This window comes from Bos indicus x Bos taurus, chromosome 7, assembly GCF_003369695.1.
Source record: "Bos indicus x Bos taurus breed Angus x Brahman F1 hybrid chromosome 7, Bos_hybrid_MaternalHap_v2.0, whole genome shotgun sequence".
Taxonomy (NCBI): domain Eukaryota; kingdom Metazoa; phylum Chordata; class Mammalia; order Artiodactyla; family Bovidae; genus Bos; species Bos indicus x Bos taurus.
Window position 1 is genome coordinate 50,089,270 of NC_040082.1, and position 21,371 is coordinate 50,110,640.

The window sequence follows — 21,371 nt, forward strand, 5'->3', positions numbered from 1 at the left end:
TCACTCCCACTCTTCTCCAGAAACGCCACCTGAACATTTTAGCTACCCTCCTGCTGTACACTCAGCCACCGGTCGGCTGGCTGGGTGTGATCAGCTAGCTCTGTTCTTATTATGTGTGACTTTGGGCAAATATCTTTTTGCCATGGCTTCCTTTTCTGAAAATGCAGTTCATCAAAGAATTATAGAAATTAAATTCAGTACACACACACAAAGCATTTAGAACAGTGCCGGCCACAGTCACATTTTCTATAATGCTAGCCTTTATTATGTCGTGCGAGACCCTTATGTGGGGGTCTTAACCTCCCTTAGGATTTGGGGCTGAGTCCCATGATCACCCACAGCACCTAGTGAAACGTAGGCTTTTTAGCATGTATTTGCCGGTGGCCTGATAGAATGAAACGACTGCTTCATTTATGTCCCAGTGGACACTCCTTGTCTGACTGACTGATTCCAATTTGGTGTTCATGGCTTGGTTCAAACGTGACCTCTTCCTGTCCTGGCAGGGTAGGCACTCCCTCCTCTGGCTTGTGCTGCACCTTGGACATGGGCATTCATGAATTCAGTAGACGTTTATTAAGTGCCTGGTCAATGTCTGGCTTCACCAGCAGCCTGCGCGTCCCTTGGGACAGAGCCTGTGCTGAGCTCCCACTGTCTGTCTCAGAGGGACCCTGTGAAGACAGAGGTACCTTGTCCAGGTCCGCCTTGCACAGGAGGACTGGGGATCTGGGCACGTCTGCCCCCTCAGTGCCCCCGACGGGTTTGCTGACCTCTCGGATGACCTGTGGAGAGGACACACACTGTGAGCAGGTGGCAGAGGTGCTGTGGAGACAGCAGCAAGAACGAGGCCCAGCAGAGCGGTTGGGATCACTGGGTGGGACACAGGTTGACATGGCCTCCTGCCCCATGTGTAGGGCACATCAGGATCTGAACAGGCTTTCTCCTGTGTCTGTCCCTTAAATTGAAAACGTAAGGAGCTGGGAGCTTAGAGGCTTGGCTTCTAGACCTGGAGCCATTACTAATTAGTTGCATGGCCTTGGCAAAGCCATGTCCCTGCTCTGGGATTTCATTTCCCCATCTGTAACACGGGGATGCTATGGGTCCTCTGCTACCTCCTTGGGGGTGTGAGGACCATTGAGATGATGGGTGTGAAGGGCCATGTGTATGCCCCGCACAGGAATGAGGAACTCACTTCTGTGACATGTTGGAACTTTACAACAACCTGCAGAATAGCTAGGATTATTCTCTTCATTTCAAAGATGTGGAAACGGAGACCCCAAGGCACTCCCCTGCGGCCATGCAGCACAAGCATCCTGATCATGAAATAGTAACAGACCGCTGCTGCTCATCTGTCAGGTGGCTTTGCCTGGATTATCCCCTTGTATATCCCCACAGCAGCCTTGTGGGGTGGGGTACTTTGGTCCCCAAATTACAAATGAGGATGATGAGGCTCTGCCCTACTGTTTGCGCTAATTGGGGTACCAAGACAGGCCTCTTTAACTCCAAGTCTAGGACTTTTTCTTACCCAACCACAGTCCCTTAGGACAGAGCACTCCCCTCACCCCCACCCCAGCAGGCAGGTTGTCTCTCTTCCTTCCCCTCCTGAGACAAAGGCAGTAATGAGAATCAGTAAACATCCCAGTGGGAGAGCTGGTTATCACAGGAAGGAAGAGAGGATGGGGAGGGAGGGAATGGGGGCTTTGGTTTCTTTGTTCGGAAGATCAGAGGTGGAGAGGTCTGCTGTAAGGGCCTGGGGGTGAGGGCTTCACTATCACCGTCACAGTAGTTGCTGACAGTTACTGAGGACTTGCTGCCTGGCAGGCTCTATGTCAGGTATGCTCTAGAATGCTTACAAGAGCCATTTTATAGAGGCAGAATCTGAGGCACAGGGAAGTGAAGTCCTTTGCAGAAGATCACATAGTCAGTAAATGCTGCTTAGGTCCGGGACTTGAACTTCAGGTCTGTATAGCACCGAAGTCTTCCCTCGTCAACACTATGCCATCCTGTCACCTTTGGGCTAGATTTCCGTAGATTTTCCTTGGAATTGGATTCACTTCCAATTCTGGTCCGAACCACTGGTGGTTGACCTTGGGTGAGTCACAGAAGCTCTTGTGCCTCAGCTTCCTCATCTATAAAATGGGGACAATATTAGTCCCACAGTGAATAGTAAATGAAGTCATGTGTATAAAGCTCTTACCACAATGCATGGCACAAAGTAAGTGCTCAGTGCATGGTAACTCTAATTGTTGTGTAAGATGCAGGAACTGGGTCATAGGTGGATCTTATAAGTATGCACATTTCATCTAAGATAAAGAATTTCTCCTTTATTAAAAAAAAAAGGATTAGCCTGTCTAATGATAAAATCAGCTTCTTCTATAGGAGGTCTTAAGCTCTCTATTCCTGGAGATGTACATTGCAGGTAGGATAAACGCACAGTAGGCATGTTAGGGGATTCACATAGCTAGAAGGAACATAGGTCTCTAGGCTGAGGTCTGTCTCCTGGAGATATCCGAGGCCCATTTCCACATAAAGCCCTAGCCATGTGAAAGGTACTGATCCTCTGAGCCAGGCCTGTTCTTCCAGTGACAGGGGCCCACCCCACTGAGGGCTGGGCCTGGGGAAGAGAGGAAGGAAGGGAGGGAGGGAGGGTGGAAGGGTGGGTGAAGGGCACAGGCCCTCCTGTACCTTCAGCCACTCCTCGGCCTGCTCCCGGCTCTGCAGGGCCAGCACCAGGACTTCAGTAGCCCCCTGGGAGAAGCGCAGCTCGTGCCTCTTGTGCCGGCTGTCCTTGGGCACATAGATGACACTGCAGACATCCAGCGCTAGCCTCAGATGCGGCTGCCGGTCCTTGGAGCTTTTGTAACACTGGACAGGAAGAGAAGGGGTTAGGGCCTCCTGGAGTGGAGAGTGGAGGGAGGAGACTGAAACTCAACCTACCCCAAAGAGACCTCCCCGCCCATCCCGACTGTGGGCACTGCATGAAGACAGGGCCTGTGACTGTTCACCACAGAGATGAAAAGCCTGGGAGGGGCATCTTTGGGAAAGCTCCAGATCTCAAGGGCTGCTGAGCGGTCTCAAGGGTCACAACTACTTATTTAGGAAGAGGCAGGTTTTAGCACAATACCAGGAAGACCATTCTAGTCTAAAGAACCAGAGAAGAAACAGGCTGTCTTGGGAGGAAGCCAGCTCTCTGCTATTAATGGGCTACAAGGCAAGAATGTGGGAGAGAGTTATAGCAGAGATGGAGGGCTGGGCTTGGGAAGTCCATAGTTGATGAATAATGATTCTCACTTCCCAGTTCTTACTATGAGGCTCACATTACCTTGATACCAGAACCTGACAATGACATTAAAAAAAGGAAAGTCATAGGCTAATGTCTCTTGTAACATAGTTGTAAAAACTATAAACAAAATATTAGCATATAATATCCAGACATATAAAAACCATATTGCATAGAGATCAAACTTATTCTAAGAGTGCAAGAGTGGGTTATCGTTCAAAAACTAACCATGTAATTTATTGTAGGACCAGAAAAAAGGAGAAAAACCACATGTTTCAATAGAAGCAGAAAAAATATTTGATAAAATTCTGGATTCATTTGTAACATAAACTCTTAGAAAACTCTTAGAGGAAAACTTGCTTAATGTGATAATAAGGAATACCTACGAAAAAACCCCACAAGCAAACATTAGCCTTAATGGTACATTATTGAACTTTTTTTTGAGATCTGGATTGAATACCTACCAAAAAACCCCACAAGCAAACATCAGCCTTAATGGTGAATTATTGAACTTTCCTTTGAGATCTGGATTGAGACAAATATGCCTACTCTCACCACTTCTATTTATATCACACTAGAGGTCCTTTGTTGTTCTTGTTTAGTCACTAAGTTGTGTCCAACTCTTTGTGACCCCATGGACTATAGCCCGCCAGGTCCTCTGTCCATGGGAGTCTCCAAGCAAGAATACTGGAGTGGGTTGCCGCTTCCTTCTTCAGGGGATCTTCCTGACCCAGGGTTTGAATGTGCATCTCCTGCATTGGCAGGTGGATTCTTTACCACTGAGCCACCAGAGAATCTCCACTGGAGGTCATAGCCATTGCAGTAAGTCAAGAAAAAGAAGGCATAATGTGTGGAAAGAAGTATGTCATGATTCTTGGCCTGATTCTGACCTGGGATGAACTTTTCATTGCTCCAAGGTGAGAAGAGGTCATGTTTCAATGCGTACATGTTTAGTAAGATGCCAGGCTTCAGCAATACGTGAACCGTGAACTTCCAGATGTTCAAGCTGGTTTTAGAAAAGGCAGAGGAACCAGAGATCAAATTTCCAACATCCGCTGGATCATGGAAAAAGCAAGAGAGTTCCAGAAAAGCATCTATTTCTGCTTTATTGACTATGCCAAAGCCTTTGACTGTGTGGATCACAATAAACTGTGGAAAATTCTTCAAGAGATGGGAATACCAGACCACCTGACCTGCCTCTTGAGAAATCTGTATGCAGGTCAGGAAGCAACAGTGAGAACTGGACATGGAACAACAGACTGGTTCCAAATAGGAAAAGGAGTACATCAAGGCTGTATATTGTCACCCGGCTTATTTAACTTCTATGCAGAGTACGTCATGAGAAACACTGGGCTGGAAGAAGCACAAGCTGGAAATGAAGATTGCCGGGAGAAACATCAATAACCTCAGATATGCAGATGACACCACCCTTATGGCAGAAAGTGAAGAGGAACTCAAAAGCCTCTTGATGAAAGTGAAAGTGGAGAGTGAAAAAGTTGGCTTAAAGCTCAACATTCAAAAAAAAAAAAAAGCTCAACATTCAGAAAAGTAAGATCATGGCATCTGGTCCCATCACTTTATGGGAAATAGATGGGGAAACAGTGGAAACAGTGTCAGACTTTATTTTTTTGGGCTCCAAAATCACTGCAGATGGTGATTGCAACCATGAAATTAAAAGACGCTTACTCCTTGGAAGGAAAGTTATGACCAACCTAGATAGCATGTTAAAAAGCAGAGACATTACTTTGCCAACAAAGGTCCATCTAATCAAGGCTATGGTTTTTCCAGTGGTCATGTATGGATGTGAGAGTTGGACTGTGAAGAAGGCTGAGCACCGAAGAATTAATGCTTTTGAACTGTGGTGTTGGAGAAGACTCTTGAGAGTCCCTTGGACAGCAAGGAGATCTAACCAGTCCATTCTGAAGGAGATCAGCCCTGGGATTTCTTTGGAAGGAATGATGCTAAAGCTGAAACTCCAATACTTTGATCACCTCATGTGAAGAGTTGACTCATTGGAAAAGACTCTGATGCTGGGAGGGATTGGGGGCAGGAGGATAAGGGGATGACAGAGGATGAGATGGCTGGATGGCATCACCGACTTGATGGACGTGAGTTTGAGTGAACTTCGGGAGTTGGTGGTGGACAGGGAGGCCTGGCGTGCTGCAATTCATGGGGTCGCAAAGAGTTGGACACGACTGAGCGACTGAACTGAACTGAACAGGTAAAGAGGTGTCATTTTTCCCCAGAAATTATGTCCATCCTTATACTTACTTTACTTACTTTGGAATTAAAAGTGTATTTCTTTTATGAAATGATAATGATGAGACATGATAAATTAAAAAAAATGTTTCAAGTTATATGATAACAAGTATTACATGGGCTCAGTTTCAGAAAAGACAGATGTATGGAAATGAGGGTGGAAGTTTATGCATCAAAACTTAATAGTGGTTAGCTCTTGGTCAATGGGATTTTTAAAAAAAAAATCATTTTTCATTTTTTTTTCTAGGTTTATAAGTAAATACATTTACTTAGTGAAAAACGATAAACATTGTTTTTTTTTTTTTTTTTTTTTTTACTCTCCGGCCGGTCCGGCGGCGGCGGCGGCGGCGGCGGAGGAGGAGGTAGCGGCGGGCACGATCGCTTCCCCTAAACATTGTTTTAAAGTGATAAAAAAAAATCACGTTTTGGAAAAACAAAACTTGGTAAAGTCGATCAGTTCTTCACGTTTTGTATTGTTTGTTTTTTTTTAATTCTGCCTGGGTAGGAGAGCTCTGTTCTCAGAAGAACTGTCCTTTGAGCCTCTGTGCACAAAGCAAACCCAGAGGAACAGAGGCAGGCACGCCTGCACGCACACACACATATGCGCACACACACGCAAGTCCACGTGAGGCCAAGAGGCTGTCGTCTGTGGCCACTCACCAGGAGCTGGTCCTCCTTGATGACAGTCAACTGCTTGGCCCACTGCCCGAAGCGCTTTTTCCGCAGCAGGAAGGCACATATCCTGCAGTCCCTCACCAGGTGCATGGAGGCCTCCTCTGAGGGCCACTGGTGTGTGGGCTGTGGCCCTTTCCCTTCCTCCTCCTCCTCATCGTACGACTCGTAGGAGCTGCTCATGGCGTCAGAGTCATTGTCTGCAGGAGCCACAGGAAAGGACCTGTCCCTGTGCTGTCACCCGGTGTGGGGGGAGGTGGGCCTTCTTACTCTTTTGCAGATATCCCTGCTCTGGGGCCCAAGGGGTGGGTGTGAGGTGTGATCCTGGTAATGACCTAGCTCCCACACGGGCCCTGTTTCTTTCAGATTTACCACTTGCTTTGTGATCTCAGTGACTTTACCTCTCGAGGTTCAGTTTCCTCATCAATGAAATGGTCATAATAAATTATAATACCTACCTCACTAGGCTATTTTGAGCAGCAACAAATGCAAAACGTTTAGCTGAGTGTTTGGCACTCACTGAGGGCTCAGTAAACATCAGCTATTGTCTTTACCCATCATCTTTGCATCTGTTGTCTCAGGTCATTTTCATGGCCCTCAGCAAGTCCCTGTTTGATACAGAGGAATCTGGAGGCTCAGGGAGAGTAAATCACTTGCTTAAGGTCAGTCACCAAGAATCAGGGCAAGGGCTTCGTCGGGGGCTCCTAACTCCACTCAGCAGTCTTCCCACTGAACCCCAGGATCACTGAGAACAAGGGCTTTGAGGCCTCTGTGGTGACCCCAGGGAGTTGAGGGGGGCAGTGGGTATGGGCACGCCAAGGTCAGGTCAAGGTTTGCTCTCCCTGAGGACACACCTGGACTGAACGTCCACCCAGTACTTACAAGAATTCTTCAGCTCCCCGTTCATCCTGGTGGCAGGGTAGCTGCTGTCTGCATCCTCATAGTAGCCGTCCATAAGCGAGTGGGCTGGGCTGCAGCCATCTGTGGGGTTGGCAGAAAGAGCAGTACTTGGAGAAATGCAGGCAGACTCCAGGTGCCAGGGCTGGCAAAGATCTTGGACACGGTGTCCTCCTCGGGAAGAGGGAGTGGAGCTTCTAGTCATTGCCTGGCCAGAGTGTGGGGCCTCCTCTCCGTATCTCATCTGCCTTAGACCACACCTGCCCCCTATGCTCCTGTCACCCAGAATGGCCCTACCAGGCCCTGTCACACTTCCAGGCCTGTGTTCATGCTCTTCCCTGTGCCCTCTTAGCAACAGCTAGAAAATTCCTACTCAGCCTCCAATACCCAGCTCAAAGATCTTTCCTCTGACCTTCCCAGGCACAGCGTGGTCAGCCTCTCTCCTCTGACCCCAGAACACTGGTATGTGTGGGTGTGTGTCGTGGTCACAGTTCCAGTCACTGGACTACAGGGAGTGGTGTGTCAGCACCTGGGCCCAGACCCCCTTTCTGCTTTGCCCTTGTCTCTTCTTCCACCTCAGCCCCTCTGCTCACTTCTTAATGCATCCACTCCCTCCTCTCCTTCTAAACCTGCAGAGGAGGAAGTGGACTAGAGGAAATAACAATAACACATACAATAGTGAATATATACAATACATACAATAGATGCTAATGCTGAATTTTGGTGCTTTTCCCATTCATGGGAGTCAGTATAATATAGGAATGGAGGTATCCTAAATTGTATTTTTATCACAACTACCAAGGGTCTTTTAATTTATTTTTCTTTTCCATTATTATTATAAGATACTGAATATAGTTCCCTGTGCTGTACATAGGATCTTGCTGGTTATTTTTTTTGTATTTCCTAGCTTGATCTATTAAATCCCAAACTCCTAATTTATCCCCTTCTTTCCTCGTTGGTAACCACAGGTTTATTTTCTATGTCTGAGTCTGTATCTGTTTTGTAAATAAGTTCATTTGTATCATACTTTAGATTCCACATATAAGTAATATCTTCAGGTATTTGTCTTTCTCTGATTTACTTCACTTAGTATGAAAATCTCTAGGTCTGTGCATGCTGCTGCAAGTGGCATTATTTCATTCTTTTTTCCTATGGCCTAGTAATATTCCATTGTGTGTGTGTGTGTATGTATGTGTATATATAATATCTTTACCCATTCATCTGTTGATGTACATTTAGGTTGCTTCCATGTCTTGGCTGTTGTAAATAACACTGCTATGAACATCAGGGTTACATGTATCTTTTCTCTTTTCAAAAAATTTATTAATTTGTGTTTGGCTGTGCTGGGTTTTTGTTGTTGCCCTAAGGCTTTCTCTTGTTGCAGTGGGCAGGCTTCTCGTTGCTGTGGCATCTCTTGTTGCAGGGCACAGGTTCTAGGGCATATGGGCTCTGTAGCTGTGGCACACAGGCTTAGTTGCCCTGTGGCGTGTGGCATCTTCCAGGATCAGGGATCGAATCTATGTCCTCTTCATTGGCAGGTGGATTCTTAACCACTAGACCACCAGGGAAGCCCTATGTATCTTTTCGAATTAGAGTTTTCTCCAGGTGTATGCCCAGGAGTGGGGTTGCTAGATCATAACTCTTATTTTTAGTTTTTTGAGGAACCTCCATATTTTTCCCTTAATGGCTGCACCAACTTACATTCATTTGGGGTCTTTTAAAAAATGCAGATCCCTATAGCTGACTCATGTTGATATATGGCAGAAATCAACATAATGCTATAAAACAATTATCCTCCAATTAAAAATAAATAAAAAGGAAGAAAAAATTTAGATCCCTGAACTATATCTCCACAGATTCTGAGTCACTGGTGTGGGCTGAACTGAGGAATCTGCACTATGGAAAAACCTATTTAACTGGATAGTTTTAAACATATGTAAAAATAGAAAATGTATGGAATTCCAAGGAATCAGATTTTTTTTTTAACATTTAAGATTATTTTAATACGGATGGTCTCTGGAGCATACTTTGAAGCTCAGTGGGTTAATGGCATGTGCTTTGGGGTTAATGAGATCTGAGTTCAAATCTATCTCCATTATTTACTGAGTGACCTTGGAAAGAAAACAGTTTCTCTGCATTTCAGATTCTTTACCTATAAAATTGACATGAACAATTCCTACCCTGGATTAGTGATATAATGCATATGAACTCTCAGTATAAAGTCTGGCACATAAAACGTCTTAGACAAATGCTAGACATCATTATAACTATCTTGATTTCTGTAGTGCAGGGAGGGAGGTATCAGACCCACTTCACAAATGAAGAAACTGAGGCCACACACTTTTCTAGTGATAGAACCTGGATCAGAACTGAAGTTGCTAGCTCAGGGGACAGGTGCCCACCCCCTCCTCCAGGAAGCCTGCCTTCTTTCAGACCAACTTGCTCTCACACCACGCTGTTCATCAGAGCACTGCTCTGGGCTCTCAGCCCTACTGTTTTTCTGAGGATGGCAGCACTCAAATTCCCAGTGACTGGGATGCCCAGTTATATCTCTCAAGTGAGGCTCACAGCCTGCTTTTCCCAGCAGACATCCTGAGGTCTCAGATGCTAGAGACATCCCTGTGGGGTGGAATGGGGTACTCAGGCCAGGAGTGAGGGTGGGAAAGGAGGAGGCGCAGGTGGGAGAGGGAGGGAGCACCGAAAGCCCTCAGACACCTGGCAGGCTGGTGAGAGGGGAAGGATACTTCCTGTCGGGCGTGGCGCCCTCTTCCTGGACAAGGTCCTTGGCCTTTCCTGAGGCACTCCCTTCCCTCCCACCCCAGGATCCCCACTGCTCGAGGAGGCAGCTTCTCTGCCCCATCTGAGCTCTCTGGGGAGGGGAAAGAGCCTCACCCAGCTGAGGGCTTGTCCTGGGATTAAGGGTCTAGCAGCACTTCATCCCCTCCTTCTCTGTCCTCAAGTGGATAAAATAAAGTCAGCTGCTTCACATAAACAGCTGCTGGCAGTGACATAGGTCCCAAGTCTGAAGAGGGCCATGGATCACCTGGTCCAAGTCCACCATTTCACTAGTTTTGTTTAAACTAGTTTATTAATCATAAGAATAATATATCATAATAGCCCGAAGATGGAAACAACTCAAACGTCCATCAACTGACAGATGGATAAACGAAATATGGTATATTCATACAATAGAGTATTATTTGTCCATAAAAAGGAAGTACTGATACATGCAGTGACATGAATGAAGCTCAAAAGCACTATGCTGAGTGAAATAACGCAGACATAAAAGGTCACATATTGTATGATTCTGTTTAAATGGAATATTCAGATGAGGCAAATTATAGAGACAAAGCAGATTGGTTGAGAGGGGAATAGGAAGTGACTGCTTACTGGGTATGGGCTTTCCTTCTGGACTGACGAAGATGTTTGGGAACTTGATAGTGGTGATGGCTACGCAACACTGTGAATGCACTAAACGCCAGTGATTGGACACTTGAAAACAGTTGGAGTGGTCAGTTCTATGTCATGTGTATTTTACTACAACATGATGAAAAGCACAATCACTACAAAAGAGTGTGAATGGGAAAATATGTTCCCTTTCACCCAGATTTCTGCTCATTCATTTCCTATAGGAAAATACTGTCAAGAGTTTCTTGCATATCCTAGAAAAACTGTTAAATGCATGTGTGAGTACCCTATTTAAAAGCAAATGGGATCATGTTATATGCAGTATTCTGATTTTTTTTTCCAGTATGTATCCTGGGATTCATTTCTGATCAGCACAGATAGACCCATCTCATGTAGTTTTTGATGGTTGAAGAATATTCCTCTGTGCTGCCAAATGATAGGATAGATATCTTATGCAGGCTCAACTACACATGGTGCATCACCCAAAACCGTAATAGAGTTTCTTGTATGTGATGTTAAGTCCCTATACCCAGGCCGCAGCACTCGTGACCTTCCACCCTAATACCTTGATATGTGTGCATCTAGCCCCTCTTTCTTATTTCAAGGGTAGAGGAACAGAAGCCCAGAGAGGGGAAGAGGCTTGTTCAAGGTCACATAGAACTGGGTCTGGAACCCCAGCCCCTGAGCCCCAGGCCATGCCTACTGGCCCACCCACCCAGGCTGTCACTGGAGAGGTCAGGGTCTCCCACGCTCCTCCCCAGTAGGTGGGTATGGCGGAATGGTGCCAGGCTTGGCGCTTTAGCCCCAGCAGGACACACAGGAGCTTCAGGACAGGAGCCTTCTCCCCCTCACCCCCAACCCTCAGGGACCAGAACTTACTGTGGGAGCTGATGTACTCAGGGGACTTGCCAGGTCCCAGGGGAAGGGCCTCCTCATAGTAGTCCTCAGGCGGAGGCCTGTTGGGGAGTGGTGGAGGCAGGTCAGCTGTCTGAAAGAGGACAGAGGAAGTGTGTGAAAACCAGAAGACCAGGAGAGCATGGGGAGCAGGGTGACAGGGAGGGGCCTGGGGGTGAGGGGGACAGGAGCTCCTAGAAGGCAGGATGCAGTCTCTGAATATGAAAGGACATGCTGCTGCTGCTGCGGCTGCTAAGTCGCTTCAGTTGTGTGCAACCCCATAGACAGCAGCCCACCAGGGTTCCCCGTCCCTGGGATTCTCCAGGCAAGAACACTTGAGTGGGTTGGCATTTCCTTCTCCAATGCATGAAAGTGACAAGTGAAAGTGAAGTCGCTCAGTTGTGTCCGACTCTTAGCGACCCCATGGACTGCAGCCCACCAGGCTCCTCCGTCCATGGGATTTTCCAGGCAGGAGTGCTGGAAGGACATGATGAGTGGTCAACAACTGGTGCCATTTATGGTGGTGATGATAGTGAATTATGCAGTCAACAGATAATGTTTGATGTGATTTGGGCCCCCTGCTCTAATTTCATGGCCCCAAAGGCTGGGAACTTCATTTTTGGTCTGTGATCCAGACCTTCATTTTTGTAGGTGAAAACTCAGGCTCAGAGATGGGAAGTGATCTGCCACACAGCAGAAGGGAGGAAGGCAAAGGCCATCCATCTTGTGATCCAGAGCTTTCCACATCACTCCTCCTGTGCTCCTGAAATCAGAAGTTGGGGTGGGCAAGTCCTTTGGGCCTGAAGGGACAGGTCAGTTTACCACATTATCCCTGCTCGGCACTGGCACAGTGAGCTCATCATCATGAATCATTGAAATGTTCTCACAGTGCTGTTTATGCCCTTAACCATCACACTGAAGAGAGAGTAGATCTCTCATGGTCAAGAGGATCCCCAGCATTAGAGTTTAGAGTTTCTCTACCTCCTCCAGAGGAAAAGAGGGCCAGAGAGTGTAATAACTCACGTGTCTCAGAGATGGACTCTTGGCTGGCTCAGGACTGGCTGCTTTGCAGGACTCCGCCTCATCCTCTGGCATATCTTGAAGGCCGCTCAGGTCACAGTCTATGAGGAGTCGGGCCATTAGGACAGAGTAGGTGGAGGATGAGCACGGCAGGGTGAGAAGAGGACTAGATTTGGGGTCAGGAAGCCCAAGTACCCCCTCCATTAGTAATCCGGGGCGAGTGACTTCATCCCTCTTATCCATAAAGTGGTCACAATAATCCCAGTGTTTCAGGGAATCAAATGGGATAATGCAGTTTGGTACAGTGCTTTGGAAGTTTTCAAGGGTTATTTAATGAAGGCACGGTGTTTTCCCAAAGTCTGTCAGTCCGTGAATCCTCTCATCTGACCCACAGCTTTCTCCCTGTGTTGTATAGTGCTGTTCTCCCTTGGGATAGATCAGGGATTGCACACACCCGGCACGCGGCCTGGCTTGGCTGCTCCCATATGCTAGGTGCCTCTGCTAGTCCCTCACAGCTCCATTTTCTGCTGAGCTGCCAGACCGCTCAGCTCAGAGACCAGGCAGCTACTAAGATGGATGTTAGCAGCAGACGAGACAAGGCCCTGTTGCCAGCATTCTTCGGCCTGTGTGTACATCCCTACCCTTCCTCAAATCTAGGGGATGATTTCCTGTAACTATGGATTTTGACTAGACTTCAGACCTGGCAGGGCCCAGAGAGGCAAAGGGACTTTTCTGAGGTAACTCAATTTTGTAATGTTAGAGCCAGACCCAGATGCAGGGGACCCTTCTAGAGACTGAGATGGTGGACATGCATGATGCGCATGAGCTGGAAGGACAGATTCCAGCTGAGGTCAGCAGAGAGTAGCTTACCAAATTCTTCGAAGAGGGACTCCACGAAGCTGGGCCCAGAGTGGAGGTCCGCTGTGTTCACATACAGGTAGGAGACTTCTTTGGCTGTGAGGAAGGAGGAGAGCAGGCCAGCAGTGAGGGGCATGGGGGCCAGGACTGCTGCTGCTGCTGAGGATGGCTAGTCCCCCCCGCCCACTCAGACTTCTGTCCTGCACAGGACACAGCACTCAGGTAGCAAAGCATGTGCTTATCCTAAATCATCTCCAAAGCTTTCAAACTTTGTTTCCTTTTTTCCATTGTTATTGAGGATCTCCTTCTCTGAGTGAAAGGATGCCCAGAGCCCAATATAAAGGACAAAGTAGAGGCGCTGCTCTGGGGACAGCTGGGGGCCAGTCGGCAAACTGCTGCCCCTTTCATTCTCCAGCAGTCCTGTGAGAGTGGCTGAGGACATTGTCCGTGGGAAGTGAGGCTCAGTTTCAACCAATGGTGACCCCCCCCCCGATGTCACTCAGACCCCTCCAACCCTGCGGGACAGGACACAGCCCCTTTAGAGTTTACTGAGCTCTTGATTTACACATACCATCTTGTGCGCTCACTTGAGGTTGGGGAAAGGCTGGAGCAGAGGAGAAAGCTTTGCTGCTGAGAACACAGTGAGGCAGAGAGTCTGTGGGGAGTTAGAGGGAGGGCCCGAGTGGAGATGGAGGGGCAGGCATACTACCCATAAAGCCAAGAGGGAGTGTGTGAGCGTGCATCTGAGTGCAGGACAGTGTGATGTGTATGTGATACGTCTGTCAGAGTGTGCATGAGTGTTGTGCATATATGCTATGTGTATGTGATAAGTGAGTGTGTTGCGTGTGATAGAACATGTGGGGTATGTTATGTGTGATGTGTGTTTGTTACTGTGTGAGGTCTATGTGAGAGCATGTTGTGTGTGTGAGTGTGTGGTAGTGGTGTGTACATGAGTGTGTATGGCATGTGTGTTGTGTGAGTTTGTAGAGGGCCAGGGGTGGAGGAGGACCAGGAGCACAGCCAGGGCTGTGGTGGACGAAGCTTGGAGTGCATGGGGACGCTGGTTAGACCATGAAGAGAGCTGAATGGCCATGCTGTGAGGTTTCCTTCCTCCTGCCAGCAGGCCCTGGGGAGTTACTGAGGGTTCTTGAGAAGCTCTGGGCAGCATGCTGACGGCTACCTGGGAGGGGCTGCAGGCTCTGCAGGATGGAGGCCACGGCCATCTTCTTCTCCAGAGTGGTGTCACTGAGGTACTCGTGGTCCAGGAGGCTGAGCAGCCCTGTGAGCTCAGGGAGGAGCTGCTCCAGCACTGAGGAGGAAGCCCGTGGAGCACAGTCACGGCTGTGTCCAGGGTGTGGGCCCCACCCCCACCCTGCGGGACCCGGGGAAGCAGGAGCCAGAGGACAGGGCCCAGGGCAACACGGAGACCTCAGAGGCCCTCACACAGCTGTCCCAGCGCTGGCCACCAGCCTCCCTTGGGAGAGCCCTGCTCAGTTAACTGTGACGTTTTTCCGGCCTCCCTGCTCCCCGCTTCTCCTCCTCAGACCTCATCTGGGCTTGGCCTGAGGACTGAGCCTCTCAGTTAGTTTGAGCAGAGGCATCGAGCCCTCTGTTTGTCCCAGCCTGCCCTCTGCTCTGCAGGCCCAGGGTCCTTCCTCCCTGAGCTCAAGGGTCAGCGCAGGTCCCAGGCAGGAGCTCTGGCCGTCCAGGACACAAGGCAGGAAGGAAGCCTTCCTGTCCCATCAGTCTATACACTTCAATCTCTGGAACCTTCTGTTTCCGGTGACTTGACAGGAGCCAAACTAAACATTAACCCTTCCCACCCCTGGCCAAAAACTCTTGTTGCTGTTCTTTTCTCTATGCTACACCAGTGTTTCTCAGACTTGAGTGTATACAAGGAATTACCAGGGGATTTTGTCAAAATGCAGATTCTGACTTGGGAGGTCTGGTGTGGGGCCTGAGATTCTGCATTGCTGACGAGCTCCCAGCTAAAACTGACGCTGCTGGTCTGAGACCACACAGAGTTGCAAAGCCTAGAGCACAGAGTCCTTTAAAAAGACTGAAGCATACCAAGACCATGATGTCATCAATGTCTCTCTGTCCCAAAGCAGTATCTTGGGACTTGGTTTGCCTTAGAGCCAAAGACTGACTTCTCTATAGAAGTAGTATTGTCCCTCTTTGCAGCTTGCCAATCACTTGTGCCTAATAATATGAGCTCACGTGTATTGAACAGTTATTTCCAGCTGTGCTAATCCCTTTCATACATATTGTCTTATTTAAATCTCAGGCCGTGTATTTTATTATCTCCATCACGTGGAGGATGCAGCTAAGGCTCAGAGAGGTTAAACAGCTTCTCCAGGGCCATACAGCCAGCAGAACCTCAACAGAATTTCCTCACTTTGTACTTTATACTATAGCACTTACATTGCTTTGCAGTATTTTATAGGGCCCTACCAAGTTGAGATTGGTCTGATGGTCAAGCCCATTTTTTGGTTGAAGAAACTAAGGTTCAGAGAAGGTAAGTAACTTGCTTAAAGTTACATGGACAAGTAGAAGAGTCAAGATTTAAGCCCTGGTCTCTTGACTCCCAAATCCACGTGCTTCTCCCCACTAGGACCTCCTGAGAAAGAGGTGAGACTGACTTGCAGCTACAGGTCGGGTTGTGTAAGAGGGGCTGTAACATGGAGCATGACAGAATCAGTCCTGGAGCCAGATTTCCTGGGTTCATGTTCAGGCTCTGTTATTCATCAGCCATGGGACCTTTGGCAAGTTGCTTAACCTGTATGACTCAATTTCCCCCTCTGTAAAGGGGAAATAACAGCACTTGCCTCACAGTATCATGTATGGAAAGTGCCTGGCCCGTACATAGTAAATCCCACCCCAAGTCAGCTATGAATACTGTCACTGTAGTATCTGCCGTGCTGATCTGTGCTGTGAGGTCTGCATGTCTGTCTCAGGAAGAGGGGAGGCTGTGGGCTCTGGGAGGTGTGAACTGTCAGTCTTAGCTTCCTTAGCATCTAGTTCACCTGCTCAGACTGGGTGCTCTATATGTGTTAGATGAGAGAGGGAATGGAGAGACGACCACATGAGGACTTTTTAAAAAACAGAAATTTTATGTACAGAGAGTAGCACTCATTGGAAAAATATGATGATGTAATCTTTCTGTGCCATTCCAAAATCACCCCAAATTTGTTGGAAATGAGCTTGAGGCTGTTACTGACAGCCCCTACCTCGTTGGCTCTCTCTAGCGCTGGGCTCTGAGTAGGGGCTTTCCATGCCATGTTTTATCTCATCCCTGCAGCACGCCTGTGAGTAGGGCCTCCAGGATACCTATTTTCTAGGAGCTGACTCTCAAGCTGAGGGGGACCTGTGAGATGGTAGCACAGCTCAAAAGAGGAGGAGCCAGGCTGATCCCAGGTTTGCATGATTCTTGGAGCTGCTGTGTGGTACACCTCCAGGCATCACTCCAGAGCTCAAGTGAAAGGAGCTGGCACCCTCTGAGGTGCCACTGGGCAAGGGTTCTGGAAGGGAAAGGCTCTCTCTTTGAAGCAAAAAATTGTTTAAAGTCATTTTAGCCAGGTTTTAGCTTCCCTGGTGCTCAGATGGTAAAGCATCTGCCTGCAATGCAGGATCCCCCGGGTTTGATCCCTGGGTCACAAAGATCCCCTGAAGAAGTAAATGGCACCCTACTCTAGTGTTCTTGCCTGGAAAATCCTATGGTCGGAGGAGCCTGATAGGTTACAGTCCATGGGGTCACGAAAAGTTGGACACGACTATAGATGGGGAAACAGTGGAAATAGTGGCTGACTTTATTTTTTGGGGCTCCAAAATCACTACAGATGGTGATTGCAGCCATGAAATTAAAAGACGCTTACTCCTTGGAAGTAAAGTTATGACCAACCTAGACAGTATATTTAAAAGCAGAGACATTACTTTGCCAACAAAGGTCAGTCTAGTCAAGGCTATGGTTTTTCCAGTGGTCATGTATGGATGTGAGAGTTGGACTGTGAAGAAAGCTGAGCGCCGAAGAATTAATGCTTTTGACCTGTGTTGTTGGAGAAGGCCCTTGAGAGTCCCTTGGACAGCAAGGAGATCCAACCAGTCCATCCTAAAGGAGATCAGTCCTGAGTGTTCATTGGAAGGACTGATGCTGAAGATGAAACTCCAATACTTTGGGCCTCCTGATGCGACGAGCTGACTCATTTGAAAAGACCCTGATGCTGGGAAAGATTGAAGGCAGGAGGAAAAGGGGATGACAGAGGAAGAGATGGTTGGATGGCATCACCAACTCAATGGACATGAGTTTGGGTAAACTCCGGGAGTTGGTGATGGACAGGGAGGCCTAGCGTGCTGCAGTCCATGGTGTCGCAAAGAGTCAGACATGACTGAGCAACTGAACTGAAGAGACTTCACTTTTTTTTTTGGCCAAGTTGTATCTGTTTTGGAGGAAATCTTTTCAAATGGAAACACAAACCTCTTTGGCACCAACAGACACACCAAAAGTCAGTAACTCAATTCCAAAATATTTCCTTATTTACTCTAATTTTGTGCCAGTCTGGCCACTTGGGGAAATTAGAAAATGAATAAGATACTGTTCTGGGGTATCACTCTCTCTCTCTCCCACTGTATTTCTCCTCCATTCCTGTCGTACACACAGACAGACACACACATATATTAGAAATTAATTTGTCACCAGGAAGTCTGTGGATGTGCTATAAGGAAGGCACCACAGGGTAACCATAGGAACTTTCCTGTGGCCTGCAGCCGTGGTTCATGTTTGAAAATCTCTGACGCTGCTCTGCTATCATGCAGGGGTGTCAAGGTTACAGGGTGCAGTGGCTGTTTATCTCTCTACCAGTGGTTGTGAAATTTTCTGGCCTCAATATTACTGTACAATTTTAACAATTATTGAAGACCCCCAAAGGGCTTTTGGTGTGAGTTGTATCTACCAGTATTGGCTTTGCATGCATGCGTGCTCTGTTGTCTCTGACTCTTTGCTACACTATGGAATTTTCCAGTCAAGAGTACTAGAGTGGGTTGCCATTTCCTCCTCCAGGGAATCTTCCTGACCCAGGGATTGAAGCCAGGTCTCCTGCATTGAAGGTGGATTCTTTACCACTGAGCTACTGGGGAAACCAGTATGAGTTTAACATCACTTAAAATTGAGAATCAGATCTCAATTAGGATTAGATCTAATAGAGTGCCTGAAGAACTATGGACGGAGGTTTGTGACACTGTACAGGAGGCAGTGATCAAGACCATCCCCAAGAAAAGAAATGCAAAAAGGCAAAATGGATGTCTGAGGAGGCCTTACAAATAGCTGAGGAAAGAAGAGAAGTGAAATGCAAAGCAGAAAAGGAAAGATATAGCTATTTGAATGCAGAGTTCCAAAGAATAACACAGAGAGATAAAAAAGCCTTCCAGTGCTCAATGCAAAGAAATAGAGGAAAACAATAGAATGGGAAAGACTAGAGATCTCTTCAAGAAAATTAGTGATACCAAGAGAACATTTCATGAAAAATGGGCACAATAAAGGATTGCAATGGTATGGACCTAACAGCAGCAGAAGATATTAAGAGGTGGCAAGAATACACAGAACTATACAAAAAAGGTCTTCATGGTCTAGATACCCACGATGGTGTGATCACCCACCTTGAGCCAGACATCCTGGAATGCAAAGTGAACATCATTACGAACAAAGCTAGTGGAGGTGATGGAATTCCAGTTGAGCTATTTCAAATCCTAAAAGATGATGCTGAGAAAGTGCTGTACTCAACATGCCAGCAAATTTGGAAAACTCAGCAGTGGCCACAGAACTGGAAAAGGTCAGTTTTCATTCCAATCCCAAAGAAAGGCAATGCCAAAGAATGTTCAAACTACTGCACAATTGGACTAATCTCACATGCCAGCAAAGTAATGCTCAAAATTCTCCAATTCTATTGAATTCACAATTCAATAGAATGTGAACCGTGAACTTCAGATGTTCAAGCTGGATTTAGAAAAGGCAGAGGAACCAGAGATCAAATTCCCAACATCCACTGGATCATCAAAAAAGCAAGAGAGTTCCAGAAAAACATCTACCTCTGCTAAAGCCTTTGAATGTGTGGATCACAACAAACTATGGAAAATTCTTAAAGAGATGGGACAATACCAGACCACCTTACCTGCCTCCTGAGAAATCTGTATGCAGGCCAAGAAGCAACAGTTAGAACTAGACATAGTTCTAACAGACTGGTTCCAAATTGGGAAAGGAGTACATCAAGGCTGTATACTGTCATCCTGCTTATTTAAGTTATATGCAGAGTACATCATGCGAAATGCCAAGCTGGGTGAAGCACAAGCTGGAATCAAGATTGCCAGGAGAAATATCAATAACTTCAGATATGCAGATGACACCACCCTTATGGCAGAAAGCAAAGAAGAACTAAAGAGCCTCTTGATGAAAGTGAAAGAGGAGAGTGAAAAAGTAGGCTTAAAACTCAATATTCAGAAAACTAAGATCATGGCATCCGGTCCCATCACTTCATGGCAAATAGATGGGGAAACAATGGAAACAGTGTCAGACTTTATTTTCTTGCGCTCCAAAATCACTGCAGATGGTGACTGCAGCCATGAAATTAAAAGATGCTTGCTCCTTGGAAGAAAAATCTATGACCAACCAAGACAGCATATTAAAAAGCAGAGACATTACTTTGCCAACAAAGGTCCATCTAGTCAAAGCTATCATTTTTCCAGTAGTCATGTATGGATGTGAGAGTTGGACTATAAAGCTGAGTGTTGAAGAATTGATGCTTTTGACCTGTGTTGTGGGAGAAGACTCTTGAGAGTCCCTTGGACAGCAAGGAGATTCAACCAATCCATCCTAAAGGAAATCAGTCCTGAATGTTCATTGGAAGGACTGATGCTGAAGCTGAAACTCTAATACTGTGGCCACCTGATGTGAAGGACAGACTCATTGGAAAAGACCCTGATGCTGGGAAAGACTGAAGGTGGGAGGAGAAGGGGACAACAGAGGATGAGATGATTGGATGGTATCACTGACTTGATGGACATGAGTTTGAACAAGCTTCAGGAGTTGGTGATGGACAAGGAAGCCTGATGTGCTGCAGTCCATGGGGTCACAAAGAATCGGACACTATTGAGCAACTGAACTGAAAACTGAGAAAAGCTTGAATTGAAAACATTGAAAAAATTGAAAAAAATACATAGTCACACATCCCATTAACCTTGAAAGCTACCACACTGTCACACATCATATAGCCTTTGGAAAACTCTGCTGTGTACCCGTAAGAGAATGAGAATGAAGAGGGCATGTAAGGTCTCAATACTATGTAAAAGTAGGTGTGACCTTAGGGGTACCCCTGGAAAGCATCTTGGGGACCCCCAAGCATTCCTGTCCCCAGCCACATCTTTCTGAGAATTGCTGTCCTTCAGTAAATGATCTCAGATTGCTAAGCCTTTGTATTCCTTAAATCAGTCTGTCTGTTTCTCCCTCCTTCCTCCTCTTCCTATCTCCCTCTCTTTTGTCTGTGAGGTTTTATCTCACAAATTTCCTCTTGCTGCTATCAGCAAGTGCCTCTTGTGGCAGCATTCTGGTTTCTAAAAGCTCTCCTGCTTCTAAAGGGAGGACAGGTAGTTTCTGAGTGAGATTCGTGCATTTAAAAACACGAGTTTAAGTACCCAAGCATTATAACACCTTTTTTTGCTTTTGTTTTTCCTGGTACTCGATAGGATTTCTAACATGGGCCCTTGACTTCTAAGTGTTTTTCGTTTAACTGATCTGTGATCACAAAAGTCCAAATAGAGCAAAGGAGGGAGCTGAGTAAATCTGGGAGTAGCACATGGGGAGTGAGGAGCTGCTTCATCCTGGTGGCATTGGTTTCTGGAGCCTGTTACGAAGTGGTGGGCAGCAGATGGTGGAGGGAGCGTGAGCCCTGGGAGAAAGCTCAGCCTGTAGCTTTAGTGGGCAAGAACCATTCATTGAGCTGAGTAGTTACCATTATGCTGGGCAGTTAACACACATCATCTCATTTAATCCTCGCAAACTACACAGGTGTCTGTGTTCTATGAGGGAGGAAGCAGAGGC

The 21,371-nt window shown here is 46.9% G+C and overlaps 1 protein-coding gene and 1 long non-coding RNA gene across 12 annotated transcripts in view; one reads left to right on the forward strand and one right to left on the reverse strand.

The window, feature by feature from the left end:
- Positions 1 to 21,371, forward strand: part of LOC113895183 — a 114,361-nt gene that overhangs the window by 29,076 nt on the left and 63,914 nt on the right. The window lies entirely within an intron of this gene.
- The window catches only part of AFAP1L1 (actin filament associated protein 1 like 1), a 76,239-nt gene that overhangs the window by 26,652 nt on the left and 28,216 nt on the right, over positions 1 to 21,371 (reverse strand). The window contains exons 2-9 of the mRNA XM_027546002.1: positions 14,466 to 14,594; positions 13,298 to 13,381; positions 12,431 to 12,528; positions 11,393 to 11,501; positions 7,091 to 7,189; positions 6,197 to 6,408; positions 2,683 to 2,862; positions 687 to 779 (exon numbers count right to left, since the gene is read on the reverse strand). Of these exons, the coding sequence (XP_027401803.1) occupies positions 687 to 779; positions 2,683 to 2,862; positions 6,197 to 6,408; positions 7,091 to 7,189; positions 11,393 to 11,501; positions 12,431 to 12,528; positions 13,298 to 13,381; positions 14,466 to 14,594 (1,004 nt within the window). The remainder of the gene's footprint in view (positions 1 to 686; positions 780 to 2,682; positions 2,863 to 6,196; positions 6,409 to 7,090; positions 7,190 to 11,392; positions 11,502 to 12,430; positions 12,529 to 13,297; positions 13,382 to 14,465; positions 14,595 to 21,371) is intronic.